Source organism: Mustelus asterias, chromosome 22 (genome assembly GCF_964213995.1).
Source record: "Mustelus asterias chromosome 22, sMusAst1.hap1.1, whole genome shotgun sequence".
Classification (NCBI taxonomy): Eukaryota; Metazoa; Chordata; class Chondrichthyes; order Carcharhiniformes; family Triakidae; genus Mustelus; species Mustelus asterias.
The window spans coordinates 57,130,966-57,149,064 of NC_135822.1; the positions used below are offsets into that span (position 1 = coordinate 57,130,966).

Below are 18,099 nucleotides of genomic sequence, written 5' to 3' on the forward strand. Positions count from 1 at the left end.
GCTACTCAAGAAGGTGGCTCACCACTACCTCGAGGGCAATTAAGGATGGGCGGTAAGTGCTGGCCTTGCCCAGTGATGTCCACACCCCGCGGATACATAAATGGGTGCTTTTCTGGTTGGCAGTTGGTGACTAGTGGCGTGCCGCAGGGATCGGTGCTGGGGCCTCAACTGTTTACCATTTACATAGACGATCTGGAGGAGGGGACCGAGTGTAGGGTAACAAAGTTTGCGGATGACACAAAGATGAGTGGGAAAGCGAATTGCGTGGAGGATGCGGAAAGTCTGCGGGGAGATTTGGATAGGCTGAGCGAGTGGGCGAGGATCTGGCAGATGGAGTAGAACGTTGACAAGTGTGAGGTTATCCACTTTGGAAGGAATAATAGTAAAATGGACTATTATTTAAATGGTGAAAAATTACAACATGCTACTGTGCAGAGGGACCTGGGGGTCTTTGTGCATGAATCGCAAAAACTCAGTTTGCAGGTGCAGCAGGTGATCAAGAAGGCAAATGGAATGTTGGCCTTTATCGCGAGGGGGATAGAATATAAAAGCAGGGAGGTCTTGCTGCAATTGTACAAGGTCCTGGTGAGGCCGCAACTGGAGTACTGTGTGCAATTTTGGTCCCCTTATTTGCGAAAGGATATATTGGCCTTGGAGGGAGTACAGAGAAGGTTCACCAGGTTGATACCGGAGATGAGGGGGTTAGCTTATGAGGAGAGGTTGAGTAGATTGGGCCTGTACTCGTTGGAGTTTAGAAGGCTGAGGGGAGATCTTATAGAGACATATAAGATAATGAAGGGGCTAGACAGGGTAGAGGCAGAGAGATTCTTCCCACTTAGAAAGGAAACAAGAACTAGAGGGCACAGCCTCAAAATAAGGGGGAGTCAGTTTAGAACAGAGTTGAGGAGGAACTTCTTCTCTCAGAGGGTGGTGAATCTCTGGAATTCTCTGCCCATTGAAGCAGTGGAGGCTACCTCGTTAAATATGTTTAAGTCACAGGTAGATAGATTTCTGATCAATAAGGGAATTAAGGGTTATGGGGAGCGGGCGGGTAAGTGGAACTGATCCACTTCAGATCAGCCATGATCTTATTGAATGGCTGGGCAGGCTCGAGGGGCTAGATGGCCTACTCCTGCTCCTATTTCTTATGTTCTTATAAGTAATAATACTTTGAGCCCACTCTCTGTGATTGTGGTTCCGGACTGCTGGAAAAGGCGAGGACTCCGTCTTGCCAGGTGTGTACTGCCACGTACCAGAGCCAACAGTATTCCATTTGGAAAACTCTGGGCTTGATTTCCTCCCTGAGGTTCATGGAAATTTGTACGACGGGAACTTGCCAAGTCAACTGGGAAGCGTTCACGTCTCGCTTCTTTTCAAGATGAGAGAGCTCAAGAGAGCAAGCAATGCTGTCAACCAAGAATTCTGTCCAATTAATCTTGCAGTTTAGATTAGTGAAGGGGCTTTAGTGGCGTGGAAAGCCTGGGGCTTTTCCTCCGTGAAGCAGAGGGGGTGACAAGGGGAGATTAAATAGAGGTGTTCTGAAATGTGTAAGGTTTTAAAGGAGCTGGTGAAAGTTCTGTTCCATTGGCAGGAGTGTTGCTCACTCGGAGGACACAGATTTACGTTAATTGGCAAAGAAGTGAAATAAGGACTATTTTTATGTGCGAGCTGTGGTGTTCTGGGATGTGCCTTGCCCGAGAGGCCGGAGGAGGCGGACTCAGTTCTGACTTTTCAAACTGAATTTGGACAAATAGCTGAAAAGGGAAGATTTGCAGAGAGAAAGCAGGGGGAGTGGGACAAGAAAGCAAATTCCTGCGGATGCTGGAATCTGAAACCAAAAGAGGAAATGCTGGAAAATCTCAGCAGGTCTGGCAGCATCTGTAAGCAGCATCCGGGAGGCGATGGCCAAATGGTATTATCGCTCGACTATTAATCCAGAAACTGTTCTGGGGGAATCTGGGTTCGAATCCCGCCACGGCAGATAGTGGAATTTGAATTCAACAAAAAATATCTGGGAATTGAGAATCTATTCATAGAATCACAGAAACCCTACAGCACAGAAAGAGGCCATTCGGCCCATCGAGTCTGCACCGACCACAATCCCACCCAGGCCCTACCCCCATATCCCTACATATTCTACCCACTAATCCCTCTAATCTACGCATCCCAGGACACTAAGGGGCAATTTTAGCATGGCCAGTCAACCTAACCCGCATATCTTTGGACTGTGGGAGGAAACCGGAGCACCCGGAGGAAACCCACGCAGACACGAGGGGAATGTGCAAACTCCACACAGACAGTGACCCAAGCCGGGAATCGAACCCAGGTCCCTGGAGCTGTGAAGCAGCAGTGCTAACCACTGTGCTACCGTGCCGCATGATGACCATGAAACCATTGTCGATTGTCGGAAAAACCCATCTGGTTCACTAATGTCTTTTAGGGAAGGAAATCTGCTGTCCTTACCTGGTCTGGCCTACATGTGACTCCAGAGGCACAGCAATGTGGTTGACTCTCAACTGCCCTCCAAGGGCAACTAGGGATGGGCAATAAATGCTGGCCCAGCCAGCGACGCCCATGTCTCCTGAATGAATAAAAAAGAGAGAAAAGAGTTGATGTTTCGAGTCCTGATGACGCTCTGTCAGCTTTGACACAGGGTCATCTGGACCCGAAACGTCAGCTCTTTTCTCTCCTTACAGATGCTGCCAAACCCGCTGAGATTTTCCAGCATTTTCTCTTTAGGTTCGGGGAGTGGAACACTTTGTTTAGTTTTTTCATTGCTCCCTTCTAGGTCAGTTGCTAATTTGAGTTGGTATCTCAATTGAAATGGGAGATTAGTAGTTTTCTTTGTTAGCCAAAGCATTAAGGGATCACAGATCAGCTATGATTTCATTGAATGGTGTTCAGGTTCAAGGATGGCTTCTTCCTGTTCCTACACCAATGATGGGCTGACTGGCCTCCTCCTGTTCCTGCGACCCAGTGATGGACTGAATGATCCCCTCCTGTCCCTATTCCAATGATTGGCTGCATACCCTCTTCCTGTTTCTATTCCCCAGTGATTGGCTGCATACCCTCCTCCTGTCCCTATTCCCCAGTGATTGGCTGCATACCCTCCTCCTGTCCCTATTCCCCAGTGATTGGCTGCATACCCTCCTCCTGTTCCTATGCCCCAGTGATTGGCTACATACCCTCCTCCTGTTCCTATGCCTGTGATGGGCTGAATGGCCTTCTCCTGATCCTACGTCCCAGTGATGGGCTGACTGGCCTCCTCCTGTTCCTGTGACCCAGTGATGGAGTGAATGGCCTCCTCTTGTTCCTATGCCCTATTGATGGGCTGAATAATCCCCCGCTGTCCCTATGTTCCAGTGATGGGCTGTCTGGCCTCCTCCTGTTCCTGTGTCCCAATGATGGGCTGTCTGGCCTCCTCCTGTTCCTGTGTCCCGGTGATGGACTAAATGCCGTCCTCCTATTCCTGTGTCCCAATGATGGGCTGCATGACCTCATCCTGTTCCTGTGTCCCAATGATTGGCTACCTGTCCTCCTCCTGTTCCTGTGATCCAATGATGGGCTGAATGGCTTCTACAATGTTCCCATCATTGCATCTGCTTAACTCCACATGACAAAGTGAATATTGCTACATTGTCATGTCGGCAGTTGAGCTTCTCCAACTCCCCTCTTCCTTTTTGACTGTGAAAATTGAAAACTATAGTGGCTTTATCAAAACTAAATCCTTCTTAAAACGAACGTGCAGCAGAATTAAAAAAATTACTGCCAGTCACTTGGTAGCACAGAACTTAAATATCGCTGAAAAGAGAGGCACAAGGCTTGACCATGTTCCTTTTGTTTGCAGGGAATGGATGATTATCTTGAAGTGGTTGTTAGTGCAGCTATCGGCGCACTCAGGATTATTCAGCAAGTGCTACCAAATCTTGGAATCACACCCAATAATAGACAATTTGTTTTGGGTTTAGCAAGCACGGGTTTGTACCCTGCCTGTTACAAAGGAACCGATGTTTAACTTGATCCGCCAGTCGCTGGGACGTGTGGATCAAACAGCACTCGCAAAACTAAAAAGGTTCTGTTGGATGTGATTTGGGCAGCACTTGCCAAACAATCCTAAGTGTGCTAACGGCTACACTAACAACCAGTTTAAGATAACCAGTCGAGATGGTGCAGTGGTTCATTTCTGCTTAATGGATGTGTTGTACATCGGGAGCCATTCTCTGCTAACAACAAGAAAATACAGCGGAGAACAACAGTATTCAGGAAATTAGTCTTAAGTCCTGGAGACTTCAGGACGATTCTGATGGGCTGGGAAGTGTAATGACTTCGATCAGGCCATTGAGGTTGGCTTATTGGAGTATGAGCTCCCTGATTAAGGACCCCCCCTCCCCCCCCCCCCCCCCCACCCCCTCACCATCTTGGGGACCTGGGGTGGAGGGTGCTACACGCAGCAGTACCTTACAATCATAGGTTGTACCGGTTCACGGGCTCCCAAGTGTGTCCTTTTTGCAACCTTGTGGAACCCGTGGACCATGTCTATGTTCTGTGTTCTAGGCTGCACAACCTTTTCAGTTTCCTGAGAAACCTTTTGTTGATGGTTTGTTTGCACTTCAGTCCCACGCTCCTGATCTACGGGCGCTCGGTGCGGAGGGGGGGGCGGCGGGGAAGGAGGAGGACCTCCTCGTGAACCTGGGCCTGGCAAGGCTGCCATCTACAGGTCCAGGCAGCGGGCGATCGAGGGGGTCGTCCAACCCGACTGTCTGCCCCTCTACCGCGGCTACATTCGCGGCCGGGGTGTCCCTGGAAAGGGAGCATGCGGTGTCCGAGGGCACTGTTAATGCCTTCCATGGGTACCGCAGGGACTGGGGTGCATTAATGACCCCTTTAATCACATTTTAATTTGATGTTTTAAGTTTCCTTTCCGCTTTGTCTTTTGTTTCGGGTGGTTCCCCTCCTTTTAGGGAGCTGTCCCTTTTGCGTTGTCCCTAGGTTAATTTGATTTTGTTTATTTGGTTGGACACAGAGTTCTCTGATTAAGGAGCCAATTGATTGGCCAATCAGGAAGTCTTTGCCTTGTTCTTAACCTGGAATGTCAGTTCCTCTGGCACCCCCGGAGATATTCCGAACTTGGAATATAGTGTTCAATTCATGTCGCCACACTACCAGAAGGATGTGGAGGCTTTGGAGAGGGTACAGAAAAGATTTACCAGGATGTTGCCTGGTATGGAGGGCATTAGCTATGAGGAGAGGTTGGAGAAACTTGGTTTGTTCTCATTGGAACGATGGAGGTTGATAGGAGACCTGATAGAAGTCTACAAGATTATGAGGGGCATGGACAGAGTGGATAGTCAGAAGCTTTTTCCCAGGGTGGAAGAGTCAATTACTAGGGGGCATAAGTTTAAGGTGCGAGGGGCAAGGTTTAAAGGTTTTCTACACAGAGGGTGGTAGGTGCCTGGAACTTGCTGCCGGGGGAGGTAGTGGAAGCAGATACGATGGTGACCTTTAAGGGGCGTCTTGACAAATACATGAATAGGATGCAAATAGAACGGTATGGTCTCCGGAAGGGTAGGAGGTTTTAGTTCAGTCGGGCAGCATGGTCAGTGCAGGCTTGGAGGGCCAAAGGGCCTGTTCCTGTGCTGTAATTTTCTTTGTTCTTTGTTTGTTCTATAGACTGCTAATTACTAGCACCCTGTGTACTGCTGTTAGAGTTTGTAAATAAAGGGATTTTGGTGAAGGGACTTCTGCCCCCAAAGACTTATGACAGGAACCCTCACTGTTTCCAATGAATGCCCTGGCCATGGAAGGTCTCAGCTGGACAAGGCCTACTGATCCTCAGTCTACAGAAGACTTTTTAAAAAACGCATTCCTGGCATTAGCGCATCGCTGGCTAGGTCAGAATTTATCTCTACTTGTCCTCAGGAAGCTGGTGATGCTAAGCCTTCTTGAACTGCTGCAGTTCCATGTGCTGTAGCTCCAGCCACAGCGTTTCTTTTCCCTGTAGCACATTGATTCAGCTAAAAGAATTGTGAGGCCATCTCATAGGGCAGTTAAGTGTCAACCGCATTGTTGTTAGTCTGGAGTCTGGTAAGCGGCAGATGGAATTTAACAATGAAAAGTGTGAGGTGATCCACTTTGGAAGGAGTAACTTGACAAGGAAGTATTCAATGAACCACATGACACCAGGAAGTTCTGTGGAACGAAGGGACCTTGGCGTGTTTGTCCATAGATCTCTTAGTAGGGTGGCAGAAAAGGGCATTATTACAATTTATTTATTAGTGTCACAAGTAGACTTACATTAACATTGCAATGAAGTTACTGTGAAAATCTCCTGGTCACCACTCCAGCACCTGTTCGGGTACACTGAGGGAGAATTTAGCATGGCCAATGCACCTAACCAGCGGGCATGTTAGTCGGATGTTGAAAAAGACATATGGGACACTCGCCTTTATCAATTGAGGCTAGTTACGAAAGCAGGGAAGTCATGTTGGAGTTGTATAGAACTTTAGTGAGGCCACAGCTGGAGCACTGTGTACAGTTCTAGTCGCCACATTATAGGAAGGATGTGATTGCACTGGAGGGAGTGCAGAGGTACCTGGATGAGCACTTGGCACGTCATAACATTCAAGGCGATGGGCCAAGAATAGAGTTTAGGTGTTTCTCATGTGTCAATGCAGACTCATTGGGCCAACGGGCCTCTTACGCACTGTATGATTCTGAGTCACATACAGGCCAGATCAGGTAAGGATGGTAGAATTCCTGCCTGAAGGGAATTGATAAATTGTGCAGTCCAATTGTTTTGTGGTCATTATGAATGAGCCTGATAGTTTAATTCCAGATTTATTAATTAATTGAATTTAAATTCCCCCAGCTGCTATGGTGGGATTCGAACTCATGCCTCACCACTGTGATATTGAACCTCTAACTGTGATGATCTTAAGCGACAAGTATTGGAACATTCCTTAGCTCTCACAGCCTTTCTTTCATTTTATACATTTTTCAAAAACAGACTTGCCTTACACGTCAGACTCTTTCCCCCCTAAGCTTGATGGTCCCTGCGGTAGAATGCCTTTAGGAAGTAAAGCATCCTTTAGCCTCGAGAAAGGGAGGTGAAATCCCTTGTTTTACTGCAACTTAATCCATTTGGCGCACAACACTGCTCCAGAGGCGGCTGGTGTTAGAGGGCTTATCCGCACTCAAGGATTAGAGAGGTGATTGAGTCCATTTCATTGACACATCAAAGACCAATGCGATAACCCAAGGGTCAGGTATGTATCTTACAGATGCAGTCAAGAGTTGTGCCGATATGGTTCATAAATGACCTGGATGAGGAAGTGGAGGGATGGGTTGGTAAGTTTGCCGACGACACGAAGGTTGGTGGGGTTGTGGATAGTCTGGAGGGATGTCAGAAGTTACGGAGGGACATAGATAGGATGCAAGGGCGGACAAGTGGCAGATGGACTTCAACCCAGATAAATGCGTAGTGGTCCATTTTGACAGGTCAAATGGGATGAAGGAGTACAATATAAAGGGAAAGACTCTTAGTACTGTAGAGGATCAGAAGGACCTTGGGGTCCTGGTCCATAGGACTCTAAAATCGGCCCTGCAGGTGGAGGAGGTGGTTAAGAAGGCGTATGGTGTGCTGACCTTTATCAATCGAGCGATTGAGTTTCGGAGTTCGGGGATAATGATGCAGCTATATAAGACCCTCGTCAGACCCCACTTGGAGTACTGTGCTCAGTTCTGGTCGCCTCATTACAGGAAGGATGTGGAAAAGATTGAACGGGTGCAGAGGAGATTTACAAGGATGTTGCCTGGATCGAGTGGCATGCCTTATGAGGATAGGCTGAGGGAGCTCAGTCTTTTCTTCTTGGAGAGACGTAGGATGAGAGGAGACCTAATAGAGGTATATAAGATGTTGAGAGGCATAGATCGGGTGGATTCTCGGAGGCTTTTTCCCAGGGTGGAAATGGCTGCTACGAGAGGACACAGGTTTAAGGTGCTGGGGGGTAGGTACAGGGGAAATGTTAGGGGGAAGTTTTTCACACAGAGGGTGGTGGGCGAGTGGAATCGGCTGCCGTCAGGGGGTGGAGGCAAACTCAATGGGGTCTTTTAAGAGACTCCTGGATGAGTACATGGGACTTAATAGGATGGAGGGTTATAGGTAGGCCTAAAAGGTAGGGATATGTTCAGTACAACTTGTGGGGCTGAAGGGTCTGTTTTGTGCTGTGGTTTTTCTATGTTTCTAAGTTTTTGTTGAAAAAATTAGTGTATCAAAACAACTTTGAATCACCTAACCTTTGTGCTTTGTGATCTAGTCTGTGGTCTGCTGTATACCCTCCTGTGAAGTCTGTTTCACCTCTTGTTTTGAAGGCACCAACCATCGTTAAGAAAAGTTCCACATTTCCACTCTCACTGCAATCCCTAACACAACTGGCCATTCAACACTTGGGAACGTAGGCGTTGAGTGTCCACAGATTATCATCTTTGGACCCTTGCCATGCATATACACACACACACACACACACACAGAGTGAGCACAGACACTTAGCTATGCATAAGCACACATACTTTCTCACATACCTACACCTACATGCACACTGTCATATCAACACACACATGCACTCATGTACTTACACAAATGCAATCTCTCACACATACTTATACACACTATCGCGCATATACTGCACACACATACATGCACACACACTGTCACACACATGCCTTCACACACATGCGTATACATAAACACTCTCACAAGTCTCACACACACTGTCACTCGTGCTCAAATACACAGATTGTGTAGGGCGGCACGGTGGTTAGCACTGCTGCTTCACAGCACCAGGGATCTGGGTTCGATTCCCAGCTTGGGTCACAGTCTGTGCGGAGTCTGCACATTCTCACTGTGTCTGCATGGGTTTCCTCCGGGTGCTCCGGTTTCCTCCTACAGTCCAAAAGATGTGCGGGTTAGGTGCTAAATTCTCCCTCAGTGTAACCCGAACAGGTGCCGGAGTGTGGCGACAGTGACTTCATTGCAGTGTTAATGTAAGCCTACTTGTGACTAATAAATAAACTTTAAATGCACCCTTTCTCACATGAATGCTTGCTCATATTACTGCACATACAGATGTACCTGCACTGTTTGCCCATGCACTCACATACACAGATTTGCGCACCCATACACTCTGTCATATACATAAATATGAATGCGCATCTGCCACAAATACACGTACATACACCATCTCAAATACACCCAGTTCCATTCACACAAAAACGCAAGGACACCCATGCACACACACTCTCAATCGCTACTTGCTAGGTTTGGGATGAGCTAACTCAATTGGACTGAAATCTCCCCATCATTGGAGCATGTACCTATTGTACATTTTTTTAATTCACTGGTGGGACATGGGCGTCGCTGGCTGGGCCAGCATTTATTGCCCATCCCCAGTTGCCCAAGGGCAGTTGAGAGTCAACCACATTGCAGTGGCTCTGGAGTCACATGTAGGCCAGACCGGGTAAGGACGGCAGATTTCCTTCCCTAAAGGACATTAGTGAACCAGGTGGATTTTTCCAACAATGGTTTCATGGTCATCAGTAGATTCTTAATTCCAGGTTATTTTTTAATTGAATTCAAGTTCCACCAACTGCCGTGGCGGGATTCGAACCCGGGTCCCCAGAACATTAGCTGAGTTTCTGGATTAATACTCTAGCGATAATACCACTAGGCTATCGCCTCCGCACTGCAGGGAGGATGGATCACACTAGACAGGGTGGAGAGGATTTAGCCTAGGCTTGAGAATTTTAGTCATGAGGAAAGATTAAATAGACTGGGATTATTTTCTTTGGAACAAAGAAGGCTAAGGGATTCGAACCCGGGTCCCCAGAACATTAGCTGAGTTTCTGGATTAATGGTCGAGCGATTATACCACGAGGCCATCGCCTCCCCTAATTGTGTGTTGGTAATTATGATGGAACAAACTGGGAACATGCTGGATGAGTTAGCATCTCACTTTAAATTCTCATGGTGATACCCATCCAACTGAAATTAAATTATGAACATCTCTTTTTATTCTCTCTCTCTCTCTGTTTCTCAGATCAGCTAACTGGCCTGCACTCAAACGGAACGAGCCTCCTGTGGGATAGCAGAGATGACCGAACCAACACCAATACACGGAGAGGTAAAACCAGTAGTGCTGTGCTAACCAAACTCATTGGGCTTAATTGGAGAGTGTAAGTGGGCAGGAATCCCACTCCTGCCCCATCACTATTCAGTGAGCTGCTTCGGAAGTGAACATTCCGGGGGGTCCATCTTGGCGCCTTAGTTGAATAATTGCTGGCATTCACCAAATGCCCGTGTGGGTGAGGTGTCAAGCGGGCCGTATTCCCAGTGAGAATTGACGTGATCAGCAGGGCTCAGTGGGGGGAAATTCAATGATGGATGAGGGGAAAAGTAAAAATAAAGTTTATTTTTATTAGTCACAAGTAGGTTTACATTGACACCGCAATGAAGTTACTGTGAAAATCCTCTAGTCTCCACACTCCTGTTCGGGTACACTGAGGGAGAATTTAGCACCTAACCAGCGCGTCTTTTGGACTGTGGGAGGAAACCAGAGCACCCGGAGGAAACCCACGCAGACACGGGGAGAATGTGCAGACTCCACACAGACAGTGACCCAAGCCGGGAATCGAACCCGGGTCCCTGGCACTGTGAGGCAGCAGTGCTAAACATGGGTGGCACGGTAGCACAGTGGTTAGCACTGCTGCTTCACAGCTTCAGGGACCTGGGTTCGATTCCCGGCTCGGGTCACTGTCTGTGTGGAGTTTGCAGATTCTCCTCGTGTCTGCGTGGGTTTCCTCCGGGTGCTCCGGTTTCCGTCCACAGTCCAAAGATGTGCGGGTTAGGTTGATTGGCCATGCTAAAATTGCCCTTAGTGTCCTGGGATGCGTCGGTTAGAGGGATTAGTGGGTGGATATGGGGGTGGGGCCTGGGTGGGATTGTGGTCGGTGCAGACTCGATGGGCCGAATGGCCTCTTTCAGTACTGTAGGGTTTCTAAGATTCTAACCACTGTGCCCTCCATGTTGTACAAAGAGGGAGAATTTATTCGAATGGCGCCCTTGCCACCACAGGAAAACCTGGGGGCCATCCTGAAAGAGAATGCTGGACAATCTCAGCAGATCTGGCAGCAGACTCTCCTTTGGTTTCAGATTTTAGAAACCGCGGTAATTTGCTTTTATATGGGTGCCATCCTGGCTGAGTTGGTGAGACTCAGGTTTTGGAGCGGCACTTGAGAGACTGAATCTATCCTGATCCTTCAGTGCATTACTGAGGGAGTGCTGCACTGTCAGAGGTGCTATAGGTGCCAAGTTAAGTCGAGGTCCGCTCTTCCTGTTCCAGTGGTTAAGGTCGATGCTTATGATCCACAAGGAGGAAGAATGGGAGTTCTTCTGATGTCCTGGGATCGTAACCCATTGCCAACCAACCCCACCAGGACGAGGTCCATCTTGATGTTGCTGTTTGTGCAATTTAATTGTGCGCTCAGTGACTGCCCTGCTCACTTGCATAGCAACAGTTGCCATGCTACAGAACCACTGGCAAGATAGGATGTCATTTGTCCCATCGTCTGCACGCCGGGGTGAAGTGGGATATACGGTGGCACAGTGGCCAGCACTGCTGCCTCACAGCGCCAGGGACCCGGGTTCGATTCCCCGGCTTGGGTCACTGTCTGTGTGGAGTCTGCACGTTCTCCCCGTGTCTGCGTGGGTTTCCTCCAGGTGCTCCGGTTTCCTCCCACAGTCCGAAAGATGATGTGGAGATGCCGGCGTTGGACTGGGGTGGGCACAGTAAGAAGTCTCACAACACCTGGTTAAAGTCCAAAGTTTTATTTGGAACCATGAGGTTTCGGAGCGCTGCTCCTTCACCAGGTGATTCCAAATTCCAGGATGGATTTGGGACAGAGTCAATAGAGAAACACTGTTCCCATTGGCGGAAGCTCGAAACTCAGAGATTCAAGGTGCCTTAGGAGAAGAACCAAAGTTTATTTGTTAGTCACAAGTAGGCTTACATTAACACTGCAATGAAGTTACTGTGAAAATCACCACACACCGGTGCCTGTTCGGGTTACACTGTGGGAGAATTTAGCACCTAACCAGCGCGTCTTTCAGACTGTGGGAGGAAACCGGAGCACCCGGAGGAAACCCACGCACGGAGAACGTGCAGACTCTGCACAGACAGTGACCCGAGCCGGGAATCGAACCCGGGTCCCTGGCATTGTGAGGCAGCAGTGCTGACCACTGTGCGGATGGAGTTTTTGAAGGATGGGGGAGGGGGAAATCTCACTGAAACTTTACTGAAAGGCCTGGATAGAGTGGACGTGGGAAAGATGTTTCCATTAGTCGGAGAGACTAGGATCCGAGGGCACAGCCTCAGAGTAAAGGGACAACCCTTTAGAACTGAGATGAGGAGGAATTTCTTCAGCCAGAGGGTTTGGTGAATCTGTGGAAATCATTGCCACAGAAGGCTGTGGAGGCCGGGTCATTGAGTGTCTTTAAGACAGAGATAGGTAGGTTCTTGATTGGTAAGGGGGGGGGTCAAAGGTTATAGTGAAAAGGTGGGAGAATGGGGTTGAGAAACTTATCAGCCCTGAGTGGTGGAGCAGACTCGATGGGCCAAATGGCCTAATTCTGCTCCTATATCTTATGGTCTTATGAGGAAAAGTTTTCTCACGCAGCGAGTAATTAGGATCTGGATTGCACTGTCTGAGAGTGTGGTGGAGACAGATTCAATCAAGGCTTTTGAAAGGGAATGGGATAATTATATGAAGAAAAAATAAATTATGAGGGAAGGGCGGGTGGTGTGGGACTAGCGAAATTGGTCTTACAGAAAGCTGGCATGGGGTCCAATGGGCCGAAAGGCCTCCTCCTGTGGCATAACCGTTCTATGTTCCTATCTTCTTACTCGGCTGATGTGACTTTGGAGCAGATGTTTTCCTTAGAATTTTGTCCCCACTCCCCAGCGATATCAGGAGGAGACAGGGATCACCGGATTGGGTAGAATTCCCCTCTCCAGTGCATTACTGAACTCCCAGATAACTGACTTCAGCTCCAGGTTTCTTTTTGGTGTTTGTGCTCTCGCCATATTCTCAGACATCTTCCTGCTTCTGCGTAGGTGACAGACTCCGGAATGGCAGGGGAAAGTCCGCTCGGCGGAGGGGCAGAAAGTTCCGGAAGAACGAGACCCGCAGTCGGACGCGCCGAGCATCCACCTCCCGGCCCGAGCGAGTCTGGCCTGAGGGAGTGATTCCTTATGTGATTGGAGGAAACTTCACTGGTGAGTGTTACCCGTTTCTTGGATGGGAACTTTCTGGACCAATCAGCTCACTGATCTGGGATCCTGCGAGACGATACAAAAATATTCCTGAATATTGCTGAAACGAGACACATATTGGCGAAGCTTTTTTGTCTCGTACTCATCAGGACAAACGCAAGAATGCCAAATTTCAAACGATCACAACAATTTGTACTCCAAGGGCCTTTCTGCACCAGTAACTATGCTAACAACTAATTTAAGATCAGTTAAGCTCATAACGTGGCTCATTTATACATGCTCGAAGGTTCACACACTAATACACAGGGACCCATTGTCTGCAAACAAAAGGAATATGTTCAAGCCATGTACCCTTGAATTAGCCAAGAACTTGGTGAGTGTATAGTTCCCTACTACTTTCTCCATGGTAACAGCTTGGCCAATCGGAGTTGACTTGCCAACCAATCACCACCCCTTTCTCCTGTAGGATAAATTGTCCTGATGAGTACAGGACAAAAAGCTTCAGTAGCATGTCTCTCTTTTCAGCAAGCATATTCTTAATTGCAACATGATCCCTCTGGGGTTTCATATCTCCATTTTAGATAAAGAATGTAGAGGCACTGGACAAAGTGCAAAGGAGATTCACAAGGATGAGACAAAACCTGGGAGGTTATACCAGTCATCAGGAAAGGATGCACAAGCTGGCTCTTTCCTTTAGAAAAGTGAAAGCTGAGGGGTTGATAGAGAATGTTTCCATTCAGGAGAGTATCCAAAAACTAGGGGCCTTAAAATATCCCGAAACTCAGAGAATCAGAGAAACCCTACAGTCCAGAAAGAGGCCATTCAGCCCATCGAGTCTGCACCGACTACAATCCCACCCAGGCCCTCCCCCCATATCCCTACATATTTACCAACTAATCCCTCTAACCTACACATCTCACGACACTAAGGACAATTTTTAGCATAGCCAATCAACCTAACCCGCACATCTTTGGACTGTGGGAGGAAACCGGAGCACCCGGAGGAAACCCATGCCCTAACAGCACTGTGGGTGTACCTACATCACTCAGAGCAAAGAACGGTACAGCACAGGACTAGGCCCTTCGGCCCACCAAGCCTGCACCAACACATGACGTCTTTCTAAACTGGACCTTTTGCCTCTAGGCGGCCCGTTTCCATCTACTCCCTGCCCATTTATGTATCTGTCAAGATGGCTCTTGAATGTTGCTATTGTATCTGCTTCCATCACCTCCTCTGGCAGCGCATTCCAGGCACTTACCACCCTCTGTGGAAAAGAACTTGCCTCTCACATCTCCTTTAAACTTTCCCCCTTTTATCTTAAACCTATATCTCCTACCAATTGACATTTCTACCCTGGGAAAAAGACTCCGAATATCCATTCCATCCATGCCTCCTGTAATTTTGTACACTTCTATCAGCTCGCCCCTCAGCCTCCGATGTTCAAGTGGAAACAAACCAAGTTTGTCCAATCTCTCCTCATAGTTAATGCCCTCCATACCAGGCAACATCCTGGCAAATCTTTGCTCCAAAGCTTCCACATCCTTCTGGTAGTGTGGCGACCAGAACGGTACACAATATTCCAAGTGCGGCCTAACTAAAGTTCTTTACAGCTGCAACATGACTTGCCCATTTTTATGCTCTATGCCCCAACCGATGAAGGGAAGCATGCAGTATGCCGCCTTGACCACCTTATCCACTTGTGGTGCCATTTTAAGGGGAACTGTGGACCTGTACGCCCAGATCCCTCTGCATGTTAATGCTTCAATTCAAGAAAGCGACTCACCACCACCTCAAGGGCAACTAGGGATGGGTAAGAAATGCCAGCCTTGCTGGCAACACCCACGTCCCATGAAAGAAATCCAGCAGGGAATCCAGGAGAAGTCTCTTTACATGAAGAGTGGTTCCAATGTGGAGCTCACTACCGACTGATGATAGTGAGGGGAAAGCTTGGTAAGTCGATGAGGGAGTAGGGGTGATGGAAGGATGAGCTGATGTTGGGTGAGAGGAGGCTTGTCTGGAGCATTAACGTTGGCACAGACCAGGTGGGCCAAATGGCCTAGCTCTGTCCTGCAAATTCAATGCAAAGGTTGGCATTGCCAAAGGCTGGAATATTGGTAAAATCTACTGGACACCATGGCCACATCTAGGGCAGAGGGACACCAAGGACTTTGGGAAGAACGCTGGAGGGGCAATGACTTTGCAAGTGAAAGTACAGCTCACCAGACTAAGCAAAGAGTTGGCATAAATGGGTCTTTTTCTGATTGGCAGTCAGTGACTAGTGGGCTTCCGCAGGGATCTGTGCCAGGACCCCAACTGTACACATTATATATTAATGATTGGAAAAGGGAACTGAATACATTATCTCCAAATTTGCAGATGATACGAAGTTGGGTGGGAGGGTGAGCTGGGGGGAGGATGCAGAGTTCCTTCAGTATGATTTGGACAGGCTGAGGGCATGTACATGGCAGATACATAATAATGTGGATAAATGTGAGGTTATCCACTTTGGAAGACAGATTATTACTTGAATGGGTGTAAATTGAGAGAGGTGGATACTCAGCGAGACCTTGGAGTCCTCGTGCATCAGTCGCTGAGAGTAAGCGCGCAGGTACAGCAGGCAGTAAAGAAGGCTAATGGTATGTTGGCTTCATAGCGAGAGTATTTGAGTATAGGAACAGGGATGTTTTGCTGCAATTGGAGCAGCCTTGGATCCTTTCTGTCATCTTGTTTTGACAGTATGGATGGGGGGATATATATATTGAAATATTTTCCCAAATTTTTGACTGTTAGGGTTTTAGCCCCTGAGATTATAATTTTGACATTATCTTCCAAAGGGAATTCCTCTAATTCTGTGCAATGTTCAGATGAAAACAAGATGACAAAGGATCCAAGGCTGCTCCAGAGGCAGAGTAGCTGCACCCAACGTTGCCCATGCAAATCACATTCATAAGTAGGGGCACATCTGCTGTGGAATGTGAGAGAAGAGTTGCCAATGCAAGCTTCTTTTCACTATGGTTGATTTCCCAGATTTAGTAATCTCCTTGAATCTTATTTCCAACCAAGTTCCACCACGGGGACAATTCTTCCAAGTTCACCACATGACTGAACATTTGAGCACCTGGCCCATGGCTACAGGGACATCAACAATCCAGTTGCAGATCACAAATGTATTCTGCAGCTCACTAATTGCTCACTAGGACACTGTAGTTTAATTACCTTTCCCATAGATAATTAGGCAGCACAAAGAAGATGCTACATTATTTTCAGTTTGCAAGATTCTCCCAAGTCCATCCTCTCCGCTAACCCCCCCGCCCCACCACCCCCCCCCCCCCCCCACCGCCCCCACCACCCCATCCTCCCCGCTCTCTGCTCTCTCTGCTGTTTTTTTCTCCCTGTCCGGGCGCGCTGCTTCGGATTTATTTCGAGCTGCGCGTGCGCAGTTCAGAGCTCCGATCGTTCTGGCAGCGCTAAGCCCCGCCCACAGCACGGATCGGACCAGAGCCGGCAAAAAGCGCATGGACGCGCTGCAAAGAGGATTCTGGGCTCGGATCTGCATTACGCCAGGATCCGGCCCTTAGACTCCAAATGGTAAAATTCCCCCCCTGGAGTATTGTGTGCAGTTCTGGTCTCCTTTTCTGAGGAAGGATGTCCTTGCTCTCGAGGGAGCGCAGCGAAGGTTTACCAGGCTGATTCCGGGGAAGGCGGGACTGATGTATGAGGAGAGATTGACCAGGTTAGGATTGTTTTCGCTGGAGTTCAGACGAATGAGGGGGGATCTCATAGAGACTTATAAAATTCTAACAGGACTAGACAGGGTAGATGCAGGGAGGATGTTCCCAATGGTGGGGGAGTCCAGAACCAGGGGTCACAGTCTGAGGATTCGGGGTAGACCATTTAGGACGGAGGTGAGGAGACATTTCTTCACCCAAAGAGTGGTGAGCCTGTGGAATTCATTACCACAGGAAGTAGTTGATGCCAAAATATTGAATGTATTCAAGAGGCGGCTGGATATAGCACTTGGGGCGAATGGGATCAAAGGTTATGGGGAGAAAGCAGGATTAGGCTATTGAGTTGGACAATCAGCCATGATTGTGATGAATGGCGGAGCAGGCTCGAAGGGCCGAATGGCCTCCTCCTGCTCCTATCTTCTATGTTTTAACTCCTTGAAAATAAGCAATGTTTGCTTTCTGGGGTAGAATGTGGCAGAATATAGTTTGTGCGTCTTGTTGACCTGGGCTTGCCTGTCACAATAACCTCCATTAGACGACAAAGCGAGAAAGTCCAATCCAGCACCTATGGGTGCCAATAATTCTCAACGCGGCTTCCAGGAACAAGACAGCAGGAAGTGGGTGAAGAGCAGGGAAACGGTCAGTGGCCCCATGTGGCGTTTGGAACGGTATGTCTCAGTGTAGGTATGCACTCTGAAGCTATCCCGCAGCTCACGCTGTCTCCTCTGCCTATCTGTAACAATTGATTGGAGTCTGCGCTGTTTTACAGGGACCCAGAGAGCTATCTTCAGGCAGGCGATGAGGCACTGGGAGAAGCATACCTGCGTCACCTTCCTGGAACGCACAGATGAAGAGAGCTACATCGTTTTCACATACAGACCCTGTGGGTAAGTATCTGTGAGGAGCTGGACCTCCGGCACAAGCACAGTTAATAACCTTTCATCCAGGGTTGCTGTAAAAAGAGGAGGTTGGTGGGACTATCATCGATTCCCTACAGTGCAGATGGAGGCCATTTGGCCCATCGAGTCTGCAGCGACCACAATCCC

At 48.3% G+C, this 18,099-nt stretch overlaps 1 protein-coding gene across 1 annotated transcript in view; it reads left to right on the top strand.

Moving 5' to 3' along the window:
* Positions 1–18,099, top strand: part of LOC144510036 (bone morphogenetic protein 1-like) — a 307,138-nt gene that overhangs the window by 159,211 nt on the left and 129,828 nt on the right. The window contains exons 5-7 of the mRNA XM_078239242.1: positions 10,095–10,178; positions 13,167–13,328; positions 17,823–17,940. Of these exons, the coding sequence (XP_078095368.1) occupies positions 10,095–10,178; positions 13,167–13,328; positions 17,823–17,940 (364 nt within the window). The remainder of the gene's footprint in view (positions 1–10,094; positions 10,179–13,166; positions 13,329–17,822; positions 17,941–18,099) is intronic.